The sequence below is a fragment of the Sabethes cyaneus genome, chromosome 1 (assembly GCF_943734655.1).
Source record: "Sabethes cyaneus chromosome 1, idSabCyanKW18_F2, whole genome shotgun sequence".
NCBI lineage: Eukaryota > Metazoa > Arthropoda > Insecta > Diptera > Culicidae > Sabethes > Sabethes cyaneus.
In genome coordinates, this window is record NC_071353.1 from 3845211 (window position 1) to 3864207 (window position 18997).

The 18997-nt window shown below is 45.6% G+C and overlaps 2 protein-coding genes across 3 annotated transcripts; one reads left to right on the forward strand and one right to left on the reverse strand.

Moving 5' to 3' along the window:
* Positions 1-4103: 4103 nt before the first annotated feature.
* LOC128739181 (protein Skeletor, isoforms B/C) lies at positions 4104-7149 on the forward strand. The gene is made up of 5 exons (XM_053834615.1): positions 4104-4754; positions 4869-5088; positions 5152-5499; positions 5566-6499; positions 6558-7149. Exons 1-5 carry the CDS (start codon positions 4640-4642, stop codon positions 7089-7091), a joined length of 2151 nt encoding a protein of 716 aa, XP_053690590.1. The 5' UTR covers positions 4104-4639; the 3' UTR covers positions 7092-7149.
* A 288-nt stretch (positions 7150-7437) lies between these two features.
* LOC128733459 (protein fem-1 homolog C) lies at positions 7438-18308 on the reverse strand. 2 transcript variants are annotated; one of them, XM_053827068.1, is made up of 6 exons: positions 18212-18308; positions 17907-18137; positions 17069-17391; positions 16097-16981; positions 15634-16028; positions 7438-15568 (listed from the first exon to the last, which is right to left on the reverse strand). In XM_053827068.1, the coding sequence occupies exons 2-6, from the start codon at positions 18041-18043 to the stop codon at positions 15344-15346; spliced, it is 1965 nt and encodes a 654-aa protein (XP_053683043.1). In that variant the 5' UTR covers positions 18044-18137; positions 18212-18308; the 3' UTR covers positions 7438-15343. The 2 variants fall into 2 exon arrangements, with proteins under 2 accessions (XP_053683043.1, XP_053683035.1); XM_053827060.1 differs by having other exon boundaries at positions 17907-18255.
* Between the last annotated feature and the right edge of the window lie 689 nt (positions 18309-18997).

Consider the following 18997-nt stretch of genomic DNA (forward strand, 5'->3'; position numbering starts at 1 on the left):
TGTCGGGAGTTCCACAAGACTCCATATTCGGGTCTACGCTCTGGTACGGGATGTACAATGGTAACTGACTTTGTAGCTGCCCAGAGGGGCGGTGATCGTCGGTTTTGCAGACGACATCGTGTTATTGGGGACAGACGAGTCACTGGAAGCAGTAGAAATGTTGGCGACCGAGGCAATTGGAAAGTTCTAGAACTGGTTACGGGAGGCAAAGCTACAAATTGCCTACCATAAAAGGGAGCAGGCTGTTATCACCATCGGAGAACACATCATTGCTTCAACGCGTACTGTCAAGCATCTTGGAGTAATCATAGTCGTCTGGCTGAACTTTATGCCGGTTAGCGACGGGCCTCGTAGTTACAAATGGCGGCTACTGGTTAATGTATCATCGTCGATACTGCGATACGGAGACCCACCCTGGATCACAGCGCTACGAATCAAGCGAAATCACGCAAAGCTAGACAATGCGTAGCGGCTCATAGCCGTGAGAGATGCCAGTGCGTACAAAACAATATTGTCGGAGGCAGTATGCGTTATCGCTGGAATGATCCCCATTGGCATCATGTTTGTGGAAGGCCACGAGTATTACCAGAGAAACTTGGAAGTTAGTGACTTAGCAATCGTTGGCCATGTGACAGCAAGGCTGGGACAACGGTTGCTTCAGGCAATACCTACACCGGTTCAGACACGCCACGACATTAGTCTGGTCGGATTGAAGAAGGACGGTAGAAACACTACAGTACATGGTCTTCGATTGTCCAAGATCTGCCGCCCGCGGTGCGAGGCGAGATGCCACCGCTGGCGCTGAATTCGGACAACATAGTGAAAGGAATGTGTCGAGAGGAGAGCACCTTGAATGCTCTCAATAGCGCCGTCGTAACGCAGGTTATGTTGCAGATGCAACAAAAATGGAGAAATGACCAGCGAACTACCAACGCTGGTTAGCACGTCCCAACAGACGCATCCGAGGCTTAGTGACAAGCACAGCGATGCAGCACCAGATTTGGACAGCCATCCTACGAAGGTAACCGCGCGACGACGGTTGTTCGCGTCTCGATAGATAACTTACTTAGATGTCCATGTCCGCCCGTTTCGGCAGAACAAACGGATGAAATCAGACATCTCCACTGCTGGCGGTTACCCGTCATGGCTTTTACCTGTCGCCTCGGAGCTCTCGGAGAGGTCATCTAACTTGCTCTGCATACCGTTTCGGCGTTGTGCGAGCAAGACAATGTCGTCAGCTTTCATTTAACTGCTCCATCGTAAGAGGATTCCAAGGCAATTCTCGATTTGGTCTACTGTCAATTGCTCCAACTAATATCTCATCCATAACGATGAGAAACAGAAGCGGTGATAAAATGCAGCCCTGTCTCACGCCAGCAGTAACCCTTATGGGGTCGAACAAGACGCCGTCGTGCAAAACCTTGCACGAGAACGCCTCGTACTAGCTTATCTGGAACTCCTCTACGCCTAAGTGCGCCCCAGATGTTTTCGTGGTTGAGTCGGTCGAACGCCTTTTCTAAGTCAACGAACACCAGCAGAAAAGAGTCCTGGAATTCGTTGATCTGCTCCAATATAATGCGGAGTGTTGTGATATGATCTGCACATGATCGGCTAGCTTTCTGCCGCCGGACTAGCGTCGATTTTCTCCTGGATCCGGTTGAGGATTACCTTACAGAGTACTTTGAGAGTAATACAGAGAAACGTGATGCCACGTCAGTTACCGCATTCAGTTAGGTCTCCTTTCTTAGGGTTTTTGACCAATGCAAGGCATCCAGTCCACCGGAACTTGTCCCGCCTACAAGCACGTTTAACAGCCCTCTGCAGTTAGGCGTATTGTTGACGGGCAGCTGTCTTAGCCGATCTGGTTCGCGCTCGCTCAATGCCTGCTTTCGCCTCTCTCCGCTCGTCAATCTTCCTCCAAGTTTCATCCGAGATCAACTCCCTCCGCCCGCTGTGTGCTTTGCCGAGTGTTTCATCACTGATCGTGATGAAGGCGTTCTTGATGCCGGTTCATTGCTCTTCGACGATGTCACCAGCTGGCAACTCCGAGGCTCGGGATTTAAGTTGTTCGTCAAAGGTGAGCGGGATTCAAGTTGTTTGCGGGAGGTGAGCGACACGGCGACATATTTCGGCGGTTAAAATCCCACAGGGTGAAGCGGATTTTCATCTATAAAATCATCCGTCGGTACCGGGAGACGGGCTCGGCCAAGGACCGTGCTAGATCCGGGCGGCCGCGGTCGGCGAGGACGCCAGCAGCCATCAAGGTGGTGAGGTAGCGGATTCGTCGAAAAATGAACCGCCCGATCCGGAAAACCGCTGTTGACCTGGATGTGTCCATCGGGACTGCCCACACTATCATGGCGAAGGACCTGGGATGCAAACCGTACAAGAAACGTAAGGTTCACGGGGTAACGGCGGCTACAACGAAGAAGAGGCTGGACAGAGCACGCTGGTCAGGAGTTCGTGTTTTCTGATGAGAAACTCTTCATCTTGCAACACCCGCACAATGTCCGAAATGATCGACTGTGGGCGCCGACGTTGGCCAGCATCCCCCCGTCCCACATAAACATCCCGCGGTTCCAGAGCGCCGCGTCGGTGATGGTTTGGGGGGCCGCATCCAAGCGTGAGAAGCTGGTGTTTATCGAGAAAAACATAAAAATCAACGCCGCGAACTATAAGACCGCGATTCTGGTTGTCGGAACTTTGTGACCTCTACCGGAAAGATCAACAGAACGGCGCACCGGCCCGCACGGCGAATATCGTCCAAGCGTGGTGTCGGAAAAATTTGACTGATTTTCTCGATAAGACTGTGGCCTCCCAGCTCCCCGGATCTTAATCCCCTGGACTTTTATGTATGGTCGTGAATGCTGCCCAAGCAGAGCGAACATAAAGTGAGCACTATGGACCAATTTAAGAAGCTCATTTCCAAGATCTGGGACGAGATGCCCATGAACCAAGTACGTGCCGCATGTGATTCTTTTGAGAAACGTCTCAAGCTCGTCATAAAGCACAAACGAGGGGTGCCTCCACCAAATATGTCGTAAAGGTTCTCAATAAACACTGCTTCAATAAAAATTCACTCAGAAATAGAATATCTTGTGTTTTCATTTTTTAAACACATTTTTAAAGTGTATTCGAACTTATTAAACACCCTGATAGTATAACAAAGGAAAAAATAGCGAGAACCAGTTTTTACGTAAATTTCAAAATTTACGTGGTATTTTACGAGAAATTTTTAGTTTGCCGGATTTTAACCCTCTAACGGCAACATCGTAGAAAACGATGCGATCAAGCTAATGACTATTGTTTCATAAAAGTACACTCAAAAGAAGCTCAAATTTTGATTTTTATCGAAAAATATTTATCTGGAAGAGCACCGAGATAAGAAATAGTCCAATTTCTCGTTCAAATCTTTTATTCCAAAATTTGCCGGATTCATTTTATTTCACTTTTTAATAGCGTAAACGAGCTCACCGCAAGCACTAAGTTTGATTGGAATTAATAAAGCATAATTACAGCATAATGATCGTGCTAGATAAGCCAAGGGGCTGGCAACTCTACCCTTTTCTACTGCCAACCGACAGCAACACAAAATGTGTCATGTCGTGATCCGTATTGAATACGACCCAGAACAAATCTCTTCCATTGCCGATTTTTGTTTTGTTTTAATCTTTCTGCCATTTGTAAATGGCAGAAGCATCATTGTTTGCGCTATGTTATGTTGTTATGCTGCGATCGGCATGTTAGATCCGAAAACATGACCGCCTGACAGTCCCGTGTGCTATGCATTTCTTAACAAAAATATACTTGCATGTATGTGTTTGAAAAATCAAAAAAAGAGAGAGAGAGTAAGCAGTTTGGGCGTTCTCTTTGGAGTTTGATTAAAAAGAAACTGCGCAAGGCGATGTGAGAAATGAAAGGTGATTGCGGGCTGCTGTATGTGTCATGTGCGAATGAACCCTCCCTTCCGGGGGGTGGTAATCAAAGTGGCCTGCGACTGCGACTGTCTGTGACTGCAAGTGAAGTGGTAGCGAATGGATGGACACAGGTACAGACACTGACTGCTCACTGCCGCACCACAGCTAGACGACGACTGCTCGCTTAGTTTGGATTTGAACGCGTTGCTGGGGCCGGACCGGACAGACACGTATACGTATGTGGGCAGCCTTGAGCTGCTTTCTTTGCGTGTAACGAACGCGCTTCAGTGGTTTCTGCTCTCTGGATATGATCGCTCAGCCAGCCGTCGTCAGCAAGCAAGCCTGCAGTCAAAGCCCAGGTGTACGGAAATTGGCCACGCCAATTGTTACATATATATTCGTGAGGTTCGTCCGAGCATCGATAGCACACGCAATTCGGAAAGAATGTGATTGTCGATTTCGATTCATCCAGAGGGAATTCCGATCAATTGTCGGAAGATTTAGTCAATCGACTGGCAGAGTGGATTGAATGTGAAAAAAAAAAACAAAGTGAGAGTTAAAGTTGTGCAGACAAAATAAGTTTGCCACTTGTGCGTGTACGGAAGAAAAAACAAGAAAAAAATCAGCTAAGAGACGACGAGAGTAAGAGGGACAGTATACGGTGCGAATTAGCTGGCAAGACAGAGTGATACGATACGACCGATCGCAGTACACGTAGGAAAATGACAGTATTTTTCCTATCACGGAAGTTTAATAATTTTTACAACGTACGATGGAAATCCGGATTCCGAAAAGCTCAGCTCAGTCTAGTCTTTACAATTTTGATCGTGATAGTAGGTAAGTTCAGTCAGCAACAAAATACTTTGGGTTCGTCACTCGAAGGCAGCCAGCAGGCATCGAAGTCACTGATAAATGAAATGAGTTTAAAATTGCGATTTTTTGCTATTGCAGAATCTCAAAAACCGGAAGACGGTCCGTACCGGGGAAAGTACATTGGTAAGTTCAACTCCTACCACCATCAGGCATCGGGCGAGGTTTATGCCGTGGACGAGTTCACTTTCCTACTGACCGGGTTCAACTACGACGGCAATGGGGTGGACACATTTTTCTGGTCCGGCGCCAGCAACCGTCCGGGACCACAGGGTTTCATTGTACCGGACGAGTATGGCAAGTAAGTGCAGTCCACAAATTATCGTGAGAAAAAAAAACCATTTTTTTCATCCACTTTTGATAGAACCAACATTTTGGAGCGTTATTTCAACAAAGACTTTACGATTCGCCTGCCGGATAACAAGAAAATCACCGAGGTCAAGTGGTTGGCCGTGTACGATCTAAACTCGCAGAACAACTTTGCCGACGTGTACATTCCGGAGGATTTCGAACCGCCAGTGTCGCAAATGGCGGGCACTCTGTCGCGCAACAGCCACGGCGTGAGCAGTGAAGCTATCGACATTCTGGACTCGAAGACGATTCGCATAACGGAGTTCAGCTACGATGGCAAGGGCCAACAGGTGCACTTTTGGGTCGGTGTCGGACCGTCGCCGTCCTCCAAGGGTCAGAAGGTGCCGGATGAGATGGGATAGTATGTAACGATTTCCTGTGTGTGTGTAACAAAACATTGCTAATAGGCGAATTTTTGGGTTTTCAGTTTGGATGCTATCCGCGCTTACGATCGGGAAACAATCACGCTGGAGCTGCCGGGCGATATGACGATCTTCGATGTTGATTGGTTCTCGGTGTACGACGTGGAAACGAAGGAAGACTTCGGATCGATTTTGATTTCCGATGATTTGAATGTACCGCCGTCGCTGGTCAAGGTGACGCCGCATACCGAGTCGCTGCCAAATTGTCGTCAACTGCACAAGGATTACCGGGTGTCGTGGGAGGTTTTCGGGCCACAAATTACGATTCAGCTGGCGGGAAACGTGAAAGAGGATGACTATATGGCATTCGGAATCAGTGGATCGGACAGTCAGAGTCAGATGCAGGGCGCGGATGTAGTCGTGGCCTTCATTGAAGGTCATCAGGGCTATGCGGTGGATTATAATATAACCTCACTGGCGCCGTGCGTTCAGGTACTGGGACAAAATAAAGGCGTCTGTCGGGACGATGTGGTTGGCGGGCAGGATAGCTATCAACTGCACACGTTCGGACGCGAGGATGGGATTAATACCATCACCTTCCGGCGGCTGTTGATTTCACCCGATCACGGTGATAAGGAGTTCGTGCTAGATCGTCCCTTGTACATTATTTGGGCTTTAGGAAGGCTTGATTCGAACAATGAACCGACATATCATGATGTATATCCGAAGCGGAACGTCATGATTGCGTTCAATACTTCGGAACCGGTGAACGATTGTTTTAGTTTCACCCGGAGTGAAGTGAATCTGAAGGATGTTTGGGAGAAAGCCCAGATTTTCGACCGATCGATTCGGTCGTTCGCTGCCACACTTGGTCCAGCTGGTGGAAAGCGGGGATACCAAGGCATAACCGGGCACGTTTCCAATGGTTTAGCTTGGTACATCAACGGACTGATGGTACCGGAACTTTGGCTTCGACGAGGATTGACTTACTCCTTCAAGGTGAGTTAACCGAAAACCACATTCTAGGAACGAATTACTCCGTCGTTCCATATTTTAGGTTCGCGGAGGAAATAATCCCCATTCGCCGGAATTCTACCACCCACTGGTCATAACGGACGAACCTCGGGGCGGATTCGATCGCCTCACGGACGTCAAGCAAAGCGAAATTCGGGTTCTGGCCGGAGTGGAGTTTACCCGTCGAGGCCGTCCAAAACCGACGGCTGCCGGACCGCTCTGTTTGGCGCGTCATCCGGACGGACAGGATCGTCGGTTGGATGACAACTTTGCCACGTTCAAAAAGTTCAACCGAACGCTACGCTGGAGTTGCGAATCTGGCGATCCGGCCATCCTGGAGATTACGCCCAATTCGAGCTGGCCGGACGTGGTGTACTACAACAGTTTTACCCACGCCAACATGGGCTGGAAGATTCACATCGTCGATAGTTACAGCAATTCGGCGAAAAATAACGGTGCTTGCTCGGTTGGGCTCGCTCGTGACACAAGACTGCTTTTAGCGGCGGCGGTGGCGACGGCTTTGCTACTGTCGGTGACTACCGGTGGATGGCTATCGCGGTTTGTGGGAATGGTTTGAAGTAAATGAGCTTTTGTTTTTTTTTGGTTTAGTGGCACTGCAAATATAAATACTAGACCATCGGAAGTGAATTGTTAGAAAAGCTTTTACGCCGTTTTTTTGTCCGTAGAAAAAGAAGATCCATGAAGCAATAGTAGGGAAGCTCATTACCGGTGTAACTGTCTGTCAGGACCTGGGTCAAGCTCAAGATGACAGACATATTCCAGATGTCACGAAAAAAAACAGAACAACGGGGACTGGACTGTTCGGATCTAGCGTAACCATAGTAAGTAACTTTCACGCCTAATTGAATCACTTGAACGCACTATTTGAAATATTTCACGAATTGTGTATATTTGAACGCTACTATTGTTATCGGTTCCGTGCGTTAGCATGCGAACAACTGTGTTATTATTCACAACTCTAAACACTAATTTTTCTTTTTCTTTTTTCATCATGGGTCAACGATTAGGGTGTTTTTGATAGAAAATAAACATAATTGTGAAGTCTTTCTTGTTCACGTGAACTTGCAAATCATTGATAGATGAAAATTGATTTAAAAAATAGACGTCACGCTGAGGTTACTCTTACCGTTTTTTACAGACAACTTAACCTGCAGCAGAAAGTAGGTGTATTGGGGCAACTGTGTAGTAGTTGGGGTATTGTTTTTCTTTTCTCTTTATATTTAATTCATTTCTATAAATTACTATACGGCTAATAATTATCAACATTCTATCATTTGGTTAATATTCGATATTAATTATTATTTATTGGGGTTTAGATACTAGTCATAAACTGTATTGTGCCGTTTGGATAGCTGTTTTGTCTGTTTTGAATACTGTGAGTATGTTTAGTAGGGTTTTCATTCTGATTGCTGGCCTTACAGAAGGGTATGGTAGAGCTGGTTTAACCTTCAATTGGTCAACCAAATCCGACAACAAAGTGCTCCGATTTTTTCAAACTTTGTGTGTTCCTTCTCTAAATGTTTGACATCCGAATTTTTGGCCTGGTGCCTCCTCCTGAGATATCGTTATTTATCAGATATCGTAATTCTGTTACTCTTTAGCACGACCTCAATATGTAAATATGAACATAAATTGCACCAACATCAAATTTGCCTGCGTAAAAATTGTAGTAGGCCTTAATTTGTTTTGCACGTGATAAGTGTCTGTTTTCATTAAGTTTCGTTGTCAAGGAAACATAGCAAAATGTTTGTTTATTTGATTAAATGCGCTGCATTGACATTAGAAAAATAGATAGTCGCGGAGTAGCAAGCAATATTTTGGTCCTGGTTAGAGTCAGGATAAGCTCGTTTGTAAGCAAGATGTCAATTTTGATTCATTTGACTGTACCGCCTCTACCAGGCAGAATTTGAAAAAGATATGTATGGGACATTTGCAGGACGGTGGAAACCCAAAGCAAGTATTTTTCAAATCATCGGAAAAACCAGGAGATACGTGCAACCGCCGGTAATATCTTAACTATTAACATTTATATTACCTTTTTTGCGACTTGTTATAAGGCAAAACTGTCTTTCTTTATGTCGGCAGCGCCAATGGTAAATTTTAGATTGAAAACCCTCTATCATATTTCTTGGCTTAGTTCAGCCGATAATGGAAAAGGCTGTTAAACCAGAAGTTCTCAGAAGGCAAAGCCAAAATCACTTACCAATGTCGCGCTGTCGGAAGATAATTTACTACTAAAGTTAGAGGAGAGGAGCATGGCTTGTGAACAACGCAGAAGGAGTATCCAAGGTTCCAATTTTTAAAAGCTTACTTATCGCAGCCAAAAGTTAACCCAGAAGGGCATTGGGTTAAAAGGTCACTGCGACAGTCAGACGATCATTTCTTTTGTGGAAGGCCCCGATTGCTGTACACAGTTTACGTACCGCTCATACCCATTGATGGAGTAGAGCGGGATAGTTGTAATCCTGTGCCCCAATTCGGTACCACATGGTTTATAAAGCCACTGACCGTTTTGGAATTCAGGCTCCATACCTGTTATGGAGTAAAAAGGAATTTTCCGAAGATGCGCTGAACTTTTAGGTTCAGAGTTACAACAGCGGCAGGTGTCGGATGATACCTTGCCGATATTTTTTAAGTGATAAAGAGCTGTGTTCTGTTAGGGGTCCCGTGATTGTGCGTAGTAAAATGGACAACGAGTTAAATGGAATAGTTTTTTAGCTACTGCAGGGTTTAGGTAGATAAACTGTTTAGCTTGTCTACAACCCTGTGTTTGATTCCAACGGGATACTGTTGTTTTGGTGAGAGAGCTCCCTCAATGATGTGCTGCATTCCCAAACTAATTTGGACACGCATTTGGCGGACTTGTGTGGCAGTAGTGTTGCTTGGCTGTCCGTGAAGATACCGATTTTCGCATGCCTGTACTTTCGTTTCAAGCATATTGTCGCACAGATGTATATTGCATATACTTCTGTTTGAAAAACGGTGGACCACTTTCGTAATGAGATAGTTTCTCTCACGCCGAGTCCGTAGACTGCGGAGCCTGTGCAGGCCCCCATTTTTGAACCATCTGTAAAAAAACAGATAGTTCCAGATGGAAGATCGGACCCTCCATTATTTTACATTGAGCGATCTGTTTCAATCACCTCATATGGGTCGCCCACATTGGGCCTGACTTCCATGCAGTCAGAGACTGAAGTTACTAGGAGTGTCAGATTAAACTCCCAAAGTATGCGAAGATGACCGATTTGGTTACCTTCGAGTATAGTTTTACTCCTTTGCAACCGTAGTGCGCCGAGCTCTGCTTCCTTCTTCACATGAAGATGCAAAGGCAGTAAGCATAGCATTGCCTTCATGGCTGCATTAGGTGTTGTACACATGGCACTGGTAACTGTAAAACAGGCCAGGCGCGGAACTTTGTTTAGTTTAGCCTGGGCTGTCACCTCATTCATTTTTGGCCACCATACGACTGCAGCATAGGTTATCCTAGGCCGTGCAATAGTAGTATATGACCAAAAGGCTTGTAAATGTTTCAATCCCCAGGTTTTGCCAAACAGTGACCTGCATGCCCAGAAAGCCGAAGTAGCTTTCTTAACAACACAATCTTGGTGGGATGCCCAGTTCTGTTTTTTATCGAGAAATATTCCGAGGTGTTTGACTTCATTACTAAAGCCCAGTATGACACCATTCAGTATAGGGGAAGTAATGGTATGTTTCCTTCGCCTAGTTAATGGTATAACGACTGTTTTGGTGGGGTTTACATTAAGTTTAAATCCCTCTTGTGAGCACAATAACATGGTGGTGTTTAGAGCTTCTTGCAAGCGACTTGACAATACTGCGTCAAACTGTCCTCTGACGATAAGTACAACGTCGTCGGCGTAAGCAATGGTCTCATAACCAAGCTGTGATAGCTTGTGAAGGCGTACGTTGGCCACCAGTGACCAGAGCAGAGGGGGAGAGAACTCCTCCCTGTGGACATCCTTTGATCACCGAAATCGTGACCGACGTATCTCCCAATGATGCTGTAATTTCCCTGCTCGAGAGCATTGTTTGAATCCAGCTCATTGTAGTGTGGTCGATTCTCTTTTGACAGAGAGCCGTATTAATTGACGCGAAGGATGTGTTATCGAAAGCGCCTTCAATAGCAAGAAAAGCACAAAGTGCTGTCTCTTGATATTTGAGCGATTTCTCAATTAACGTCACTAAGCAGTGCAGTGCGGTTTCCGTAGATTTTCCGTGTTGGTATGCATGTTGACTTACATGTAACGGAGAGTTTTTTTTTAAATTCATTGCTGATATAGTTATCCGTGATTTTCTCCGTTGAAACGTTGAAGTCAGACTTATCGGTTTTGTCTTATTTGCCAGCCTTAGGTATGAGCACCCTGACTTTCCGCCAATTCTCCGCGATATATCCCAAAGTGAAACTGGTTCGAAAGAGGTTGATGAGCTCGGACATAACACCGACCGTTTCTTGTAAGAAAATGGGTAGAATACCATCCGGACCTGGAGATTTCATTGGTTCATAAGAGCTAAGTGCTCAATTTATCGAAGCCTCCGTTAACAATCGGCGTGCAAGCAGAACCGAGTCGTTTGGCACATTGTGTAATGATCCATTCCGCTGCTGCCCGCCTATGTCTAGTCCAGTGGTTGTCCTTCGTGTGATACTTTTTGATTAAAGCGGCAATTTCAATTTCGAACTGGATATCTACCCGTTCCAGGAAACCTCGTGCTTGTGTGTAATTAGGTACCCTTCCTTCAATGCTTTTCTCTACTTTACCCACCTCGTTCCACATGACAACAGCGCAGTCCCCAATTATAGCCATCCTTGGCGCAGATAACCAGTGCATTTTACTATAAGAGTCATTTTTGCACTGTCAATAGGCCATATCGATATATAGAATTCAGCATGAAGGAAGGATGATGAGGGGCCTGAGAATAAACCCATACTAGTCACTTTGACATCGAATGGCCTGGTTCTACTAAGATTTGAACCAATGACCTACCTTGCGGCTACATACCTTCTCGGTTGGGGACTGCAAGCACCCGGTCAAGTAGGTTTCGTCATTCATTATGATCACAATGTCGCGCTTCGCTGGAAAGATGTCTTCACCAGCACTTTTAGCCGTTGCTTATGGGTGATTGTCGGCTTCCACAAAAAAACAAGGTCCAGTTTCGCCAGGTACTTCTTCATCATTTGACCGGTTGCTCTGACCTCTCAGACCAAGGCGTGGAACGATAAGAGCACTTTCCTCTCGGTCTTCCTCGAGCGGCCGCAACCAGTCTTCTGTTCGACGTTATTACCTTTCTTCAAAACGGAGAGGATGATGTAAATGTCGGATCGGCTATATCTGGTAGACACGAAGTGTTCTACGATGTCCAACTTGCTCGTTCCGGAGTGGAGCTGGCAGTACGAACAAAGCATCGACCGTAATTGCTGAACTGTTTTGCTATAGCTGCTGCTAATAAACTACACACTTAAAAAATGGTAAATGGATAATGCGGAATATAGACCCCACAGTGGTCGTTAGTCTCTTATCCAGCAACTCCGATCCCGACCTCCTCGTCGTACCAGGCGGAATACGAGCAACCCTAGTGGAGATCGGGTTTAGAATCCCGGTGGAAACTAAGGTCGGATACTAACCGGGAAGGATGTATAGTCAGTCTCGGCACTATACGATGGCAGCGAGACTCGGTAATGTTGCCCCAGTACGGCTACACACCTATCAAATCACCTAATCAAATCAAACTTACAAAATTCAAGCAAATTCGGAATGCAATATTCGGCACCGACCCAGGCGACGAAACAAGGACGACGAATGGAGACTCGGTACTTGGAACTGCAGATCGCTAAATTTCGCAGGTTGCGAGCGGGTGCTGATTGAACAGCTTGAACACCGCAAACTCGGCATCGTAGCTCTACAGAAAATCTGTCGCAAAGGAGAGAAGGTATGGAAATCCGTGGCAGAAAGGCCCAGTTTTACCAGAGCGGTAGCACTACCAACGAACTGGGCACGGGCTTTGTAGTGTTGGGCGGAATGCAGGATAGCGTGATAGATTGGAAGGCGATCAACGAGAGAATGTGTGTATTGAGGATAAAGGGCCGTTTCTTCAATTATAGCATCATTAACGTGCACTGCCCGCACGAAGGTAGACCCGTTCTACGCGAGGCTGGAGGCAACGTATGACAGCTGCTCGTCACGGGGCATCAAGATCGTCATCGGGGATATGAACGCCCAGGTCGGTAGGGAAGAAATATATAGACCGGTGGTAGGACCCCATAGCCTGCACACCGACACAAACGATAACGGCCAACGATGTATAAACTTCGCAGCTTCCCGAGGCCTGGTGATCCGAAGCACCTTTTTCCCGCGCAAGGATATCCGCAAAGCCACCTGGAGATCACCTGACCAACGTACAATGAACCAAATTGACCACGATCACGAATGTACGCTCCCGACGAGGTGCGGATATTGATTCTGACCATTACCTAGTAGCAGTACACGTGCGCTCAAAGCTGTCCACGTATACCGGACACGTCAAAGCCGCCCTCCTCGGCTGAACATCAGGCAGCTAGATAACCCGCAAGCTGCCGAGAACTACGCGCGAGTACTGAATGAGGCACTGCCTTCTGCCGAGGAGTTAGGTGCTTCAAACCTCGAAGACGGTTGGGGCAGAATACGCTCGGCCATCGGAGAGGCTGAGTACACAAAATTTTGATGAGGAATGCCAGCAAGCGGTAGAGGGGAAAAAACTGCTTGGAAAAATTATCTAAGTATTACCGACGGACTAGGAACCAGTTGACCAAAAATTTTATTTAATTCCAGGTCATAGTGATGCTCACTGTCGACTGACCAGTGCACTGCATAAGTCATACGTTCTGTGGGTGCATACCAAGCCTTGTAAGAATCCGAAGAACTTTTAGAACTTCATCAACTCTAGAAAGAAATTCTCTTCAGTAGCATTGAGTGTTTGTCTGGACCGGACGGTGTTGAGGCAACATCAGAAATGGATTCTATTTTCACCAATCGAATTGCTTCCGAAACCGAAGCCGAGAGCGTGACAATTGAAGTCCCAGGTTTTTTAATTGATTTGACAAATTTTGAAGTTTCCACCGATATGATATCGGACGCAGCAAAGGAGCTAAAACGATCCTACTCAGTAGGTCCTGTTGGAATCCCTCCTGTCGTTTGCATTGCGGGTGACAGCAGTCCCGCTATGCTGTATTTTCAACAAATATTTTGCGCAAGGAAAATTTCCCGAAATATTGAAGCAGTCTTTTATGTTTCCGGTGTCTAAATCTGGGGACCGGCAGAACATTAAAAATTGCCGTGGCATCACTAGTCTGTTGGATGGCTCAAAGCTATTCGAGATTATATGTAGTAAGTGGCGTCAGCCTCTCCCGTAAGAAGAGATACATTTTTGCTTCTCAACCTGTACGTTTGTACTAACTTGTTAGAGTGTACTTAGACGTGAATATCACATATGGAACAGAAGGAGTCCGAAGGATCAAATTGATGTGATGGTGCGATTACATTGATCATTGATGGTGCTTCTTGTTGACTCGTTGACTGGTTAAGTTCGTACCTAGGCGGTAAAATCGCGTTAAGCCCGGTGTATGCATGTCTTTGAAATTTACTAATAATACCGGTGCACCGCAGGGTAGCAATATGGAGCGCTTGTTATTCATGCTGTTTTCAAACTTCGTCACCTTGTTACTCCTTGATATATGCCGACGACGCTAAATTTTATCTAGTAGTTCGAACCAGGCCATGCTGAATGATTTCGTTGGCTGGAGTCCAAGTAACTGGCTCGTAATCAGTACTGCCAAGTGTGGGGTTATGACGTTTCACCGTATTTTTAAGCCAGTTCTGTTCGTTTAATACGTCGACGGATTGCAACTAAGAAGAATAGATCACGTAAGTGATCTCGGTGTTTTTCTTGCACTTACATCACACTGCATTGATATCGAGAACCACACCTCAGCTTGGTTTTATCTCCAAAATCGCCCACGATTTTCGAGATTCACATTGTTTGAAAGCTATCTATTGCTCGCTCGTTTGTCCAGTACTTGAAAATTGCAATTTAGTTCGATTTCCACATCAGTTGATCTGCATTACGTAAGCTTCTTTTAAATTATGCTTGGCTAAGGCGGTACAGTTACATTGAATCAAAATTGAATGGAGGTGATCGTGCCGTCTCTGATGCTGATGCTCTGACCTGACCTACACTAGCACCTAACGAAAATCATCCAAATTTCATCTAACATCCTTTTCTTGCATGATACAAAAATCTAAATATATGCCAGAGCTTCGACTCTCAATTAAGTTAAGTAGTACACCAAGGCATAGCCAATTTCTTCAGACTACTTCGAAGCAACTTTTACCATACCCTTCTGTTCTGTATGCAACATTTTACTAGAATCCGTTTCAGCCTCCCTGCTATTAATGGCGCTGTTCCAATTGACATTTATCACCTTATAAGCGAATATTTAGTTCTGCTGCTCTGTTTAGCCGAAATAATTATATTCATAACACTCTATTACACTCAATTCTCTCACACTGGCGTCCTAATAATATTTCCACCTTTTAAACATAATCGAAAAGTATCTCCGTCTTTTTTTGCCATCGCGAAACAAAATAACTATTGGAAAACTAGGAAAACTTTAATGATCCGGATTGATCGATCGGAAAACGAACCAGCAGGACCCAACGGAAAATCTAACCGTGGAAAAAAGGGCATACCTCACCGCTACAGCTTCAGAGCTTACACCGCAGCAGACGGGAAGAAGCTACCGCGCCGGGACGTTCGTCATTACGGTTCGTGCCATCGGACGAAGTCCTCTAGCGTGCGCGGGATCTGATTCCGGTAGGGGATACCGAACTTGGTGATAACCATCGAGCAGAGACACTTGAGCGTAATGTAGTTGACCAGCGGAATATCGTTGACCGGATTGATGGCAATCAGTGACATCGGCCGGTCGTCGTTCCGGTTGGGCTGATCCAAGTGAGCACCATATTCCAGCAGCATGCAAACGAGCTGTCCGTGTTGGATAGAAATTAGCGAATTATGCGAATAGTTCTAGTAAGCATTTCGAAGCTCACCTCACGGTCGTAGTTGTACGGCATTGAAGCGACTAGCAGTGGCGTTGATTTGCTTTCGTTCTTGGCGTTGACATGCGCGCCACACTCCAGCAGCAACCTGGCCACGTTCAGATTCGGAAAGATAACCCGCAAGCTACTGTCGTCGGTGAAGTAACCACTCTTGATCACGTTCAATCGCGACACGGATAGATGTAAAAGTGTGTCGTTAGTGATTGCACTGCGGATGTTATTCCGCACCAGCGTTCGGACGGATTCGTTGACCAATTCACGCTCGTCGGCCGTTTTTGCCGTTGCTATTAGCAGATACATCAGATGGGTCAGGCATTTGAGAATTCGATCAAAGTTTTCCTGCTGCTTCCGGTGAACCGGCCTTATGTTAAGCAACTGACGAGCCTCTGCGAATGAGTAAATGGAATAATAACCAATCTAATGATTAACGTCATTTGATCGAGGGAACACCTACCATTGATGCTGGAAGTCAGCACTTGAAAGACGTCGTAGACATCTTCGAAGCGCGGCATTCCTTGTTCGACGAATTCGTTCGGCATCACATCTACGTATTTGTCTAGCAAATCGAGCATAAGCCTCACAATTGCCTGTGCTGTTAGGCAAGTGTCCGAATAGAGAATGGAATACTTCTGGACGCGCACCTGTAAAGCCAGCAGCCACAAATCGATGCACCTTTGGTAACGCAGCGAGTCTGCGTAGGAAGCACCACGAAACATCAACCGGAACAGCGTATCTTTGTGATCGATTCCAAGTATTCGTTCGTAGGTAAGCAAGCTCTGAATGCGCATGGCATCCACATCAGCAGCGATGTTGTCTAGCTCAGCAATGGTGGAAAATTCCGTAACATTTCCGTATGCAGAACGGGGCTGAACTTCGGGCCTCTTGCGAATATAGTTAGCATCCCTTAATCGAATGTGATGAGCCAACCGCCAGTGCAAAATAGCGACCCGTGTTTCATTGTGATCATCGATAAAGGTCGAGCCAATGAGCTCGTGAGCATCTGCCAGTCTCTCCGAAGAGTAGTTGATTCTACTTTTCAGATAATCAAAAATTTGATGAGCACCTTTCAGGCATGCCGTCTGCAAAGCATCATCCCCGTAGCGACTTTTCGCAAACGGATCGGCTCCGTGCTCCAGCAGGAGCTGAGCCGTTTCTAGTCTATGTTCCTGTATAGCATAATGGAGAGCCGTTTTATCCTGAATGTCACGCGCATTCACATCCGCACCTTTGCTAATCAGATAGCTGCAGAGTTGCACTGATTGAACCGAATTTATTAGACAAGTACCGCCGTTATAGTTTGGCCTCCGAATATCCGCTCCATTCTCCACTAAGTATTGAACTTGAAATTGAACAAAATAAAAACGGAGGTAATTAAAACGACTAACAATCACTGCTTCCGCATGAGGTGAAGGCTATCGGTACCTACCAATGTCGATATGTGTCATGAAGCAGGCACTTCGCAACGGCGTCGAGCCGGTATCCGACAGGGCGTTGATGTTAGATCCCAACCGCACCAAACACTTGACCACCGGAAGATTTCCGGACACGCAGGCACACCATAGTGGTGTGACACAGTGCACGGATCGGTCCTCGGAAACCTCGTATAAACCTTTCTGTTCACTGTTCGCGTCGCACATCGTTATCAGATACTCCGTAATTTCTACGTTGCCGCGTCGGCACACGATAAACAACGGCGAGCATCCGTCGCGTGTTCGCTTCACCACCTCCTGGCGCAAGTGGCGCGACAAACTAGGAGAAAAAACAGATTATCTTTAAAATTATTTGCAAGAAACATGCTTGTCATCAGTTAAATTTCCATAAAAAATAACTTAATGAAACAATAAACATTCTATTTACTTAATGACAATTTGCTAGATCTAAAATGTAATATGTAAGCATCATTCGTTGAATGAAATCTCAAGCTTAGCATCTTAAACTGCCGCCCTACTGGAGAACAACTAAATCGCTCTCTTGTCAATTTGTTGATTATCTTCAACACCCTACAACAAACAACAAACATAGGTGACGGAAACCCCTGTGTGAAAATGCATCGAATGCAGCTAGAGGAAAATCGATTACGAAATCGACCTTGAATTTAAGTGTGCGGAGTTTTCCTGCTTCCCCAACTCGACAAAAATTCTACCTCTCGGATGAGAACAGATATAACAATATACATCTCACTAGCCAAATGAATAATCAAATAGAAAATGCCTCCAGAAGTGCAAATTAGACAGAAAAAGAGATAGGCAAGGCAGTTCGCTTACATTTCCAGCCTCTCCCGGAGGCCTTTCGATAGACGACTGTGCTCGGTGCAGGTTTTGCATTCCTGATTCAAATCATTGCTGATCTGCTCCAAATTCCGGGGATTGTTCGGATTGGGGTAGCATCTGTACTTCCCCATCGAACGGTTTCTGGTCACTGAATGCAATCAGCAAACTTCCTACTGCTCACAGATTTTTCAGGAAAGGGATGTTCCGCTGCGCTGGTTTATCTACCTGTCGAATGGATGAATAACTGTACCAATAATCTACTAGCTGATAAATGTCAATTCTGCCTGAAGGCCACTGACACTGGCTGGAGTACGCAACTAACTGGTTCAAGTCAACAGGGTTCTACCTGCCACTACACTAAGCGCGAAGTCTACTACCAGGCCTCAGAATCGGCCACATACAGAGCACAGAGGGTCACTATATTTATGTATGCATACTTCAAACGAAATGTCAAATTTTGGAATGTTATTTCTCTCCGCCATCATAATAGTTTTTTCTTGCATGCAATACATACACACTAAATTACTTTTGATAAAGTTAGCATTTTAATTCAGCTCTGTTGGCTCTGACATCTTTACTTCGGCAACAAAACGTAACTTTTGACGTAGGACTACGTCTTTGTTTACTATACTGGGACTGGGTAGCACTTTGTGAAAATGAAAATAGAAGTGTAACGTTTGAATGATAGATTTCAAATGCTAGTAACTACTAAACTACTGAACGAAAATGAACAATTTATATGTCGTTGGATAGATAAAATGACCAGCAATTTTATAGGGCGGTAAGAGAACAATTTTAAGGAGGGTGTAAGAGGGGGAGGGGGGGGGCTCCTATACATATGAAACACAAATTTCCCCAAAACTCGAGAACTAATCAACCAAATGGAACCAAATTTGGCATGTGGGGGTTTCTGGAGGCATGAATTTATTTATTTTATGATGGGTTGAGACCCCTCACCCCTGTGGTAGTAGGATAAGGACTCTCCTACAAATAATACATAAATTTTTGCGTATGTGCCATATTTTCTGCTTTGTAACAAACGGTAAGCTGCACGTAAACTAGTGAAACCTTCTCGAAGCAAAAGA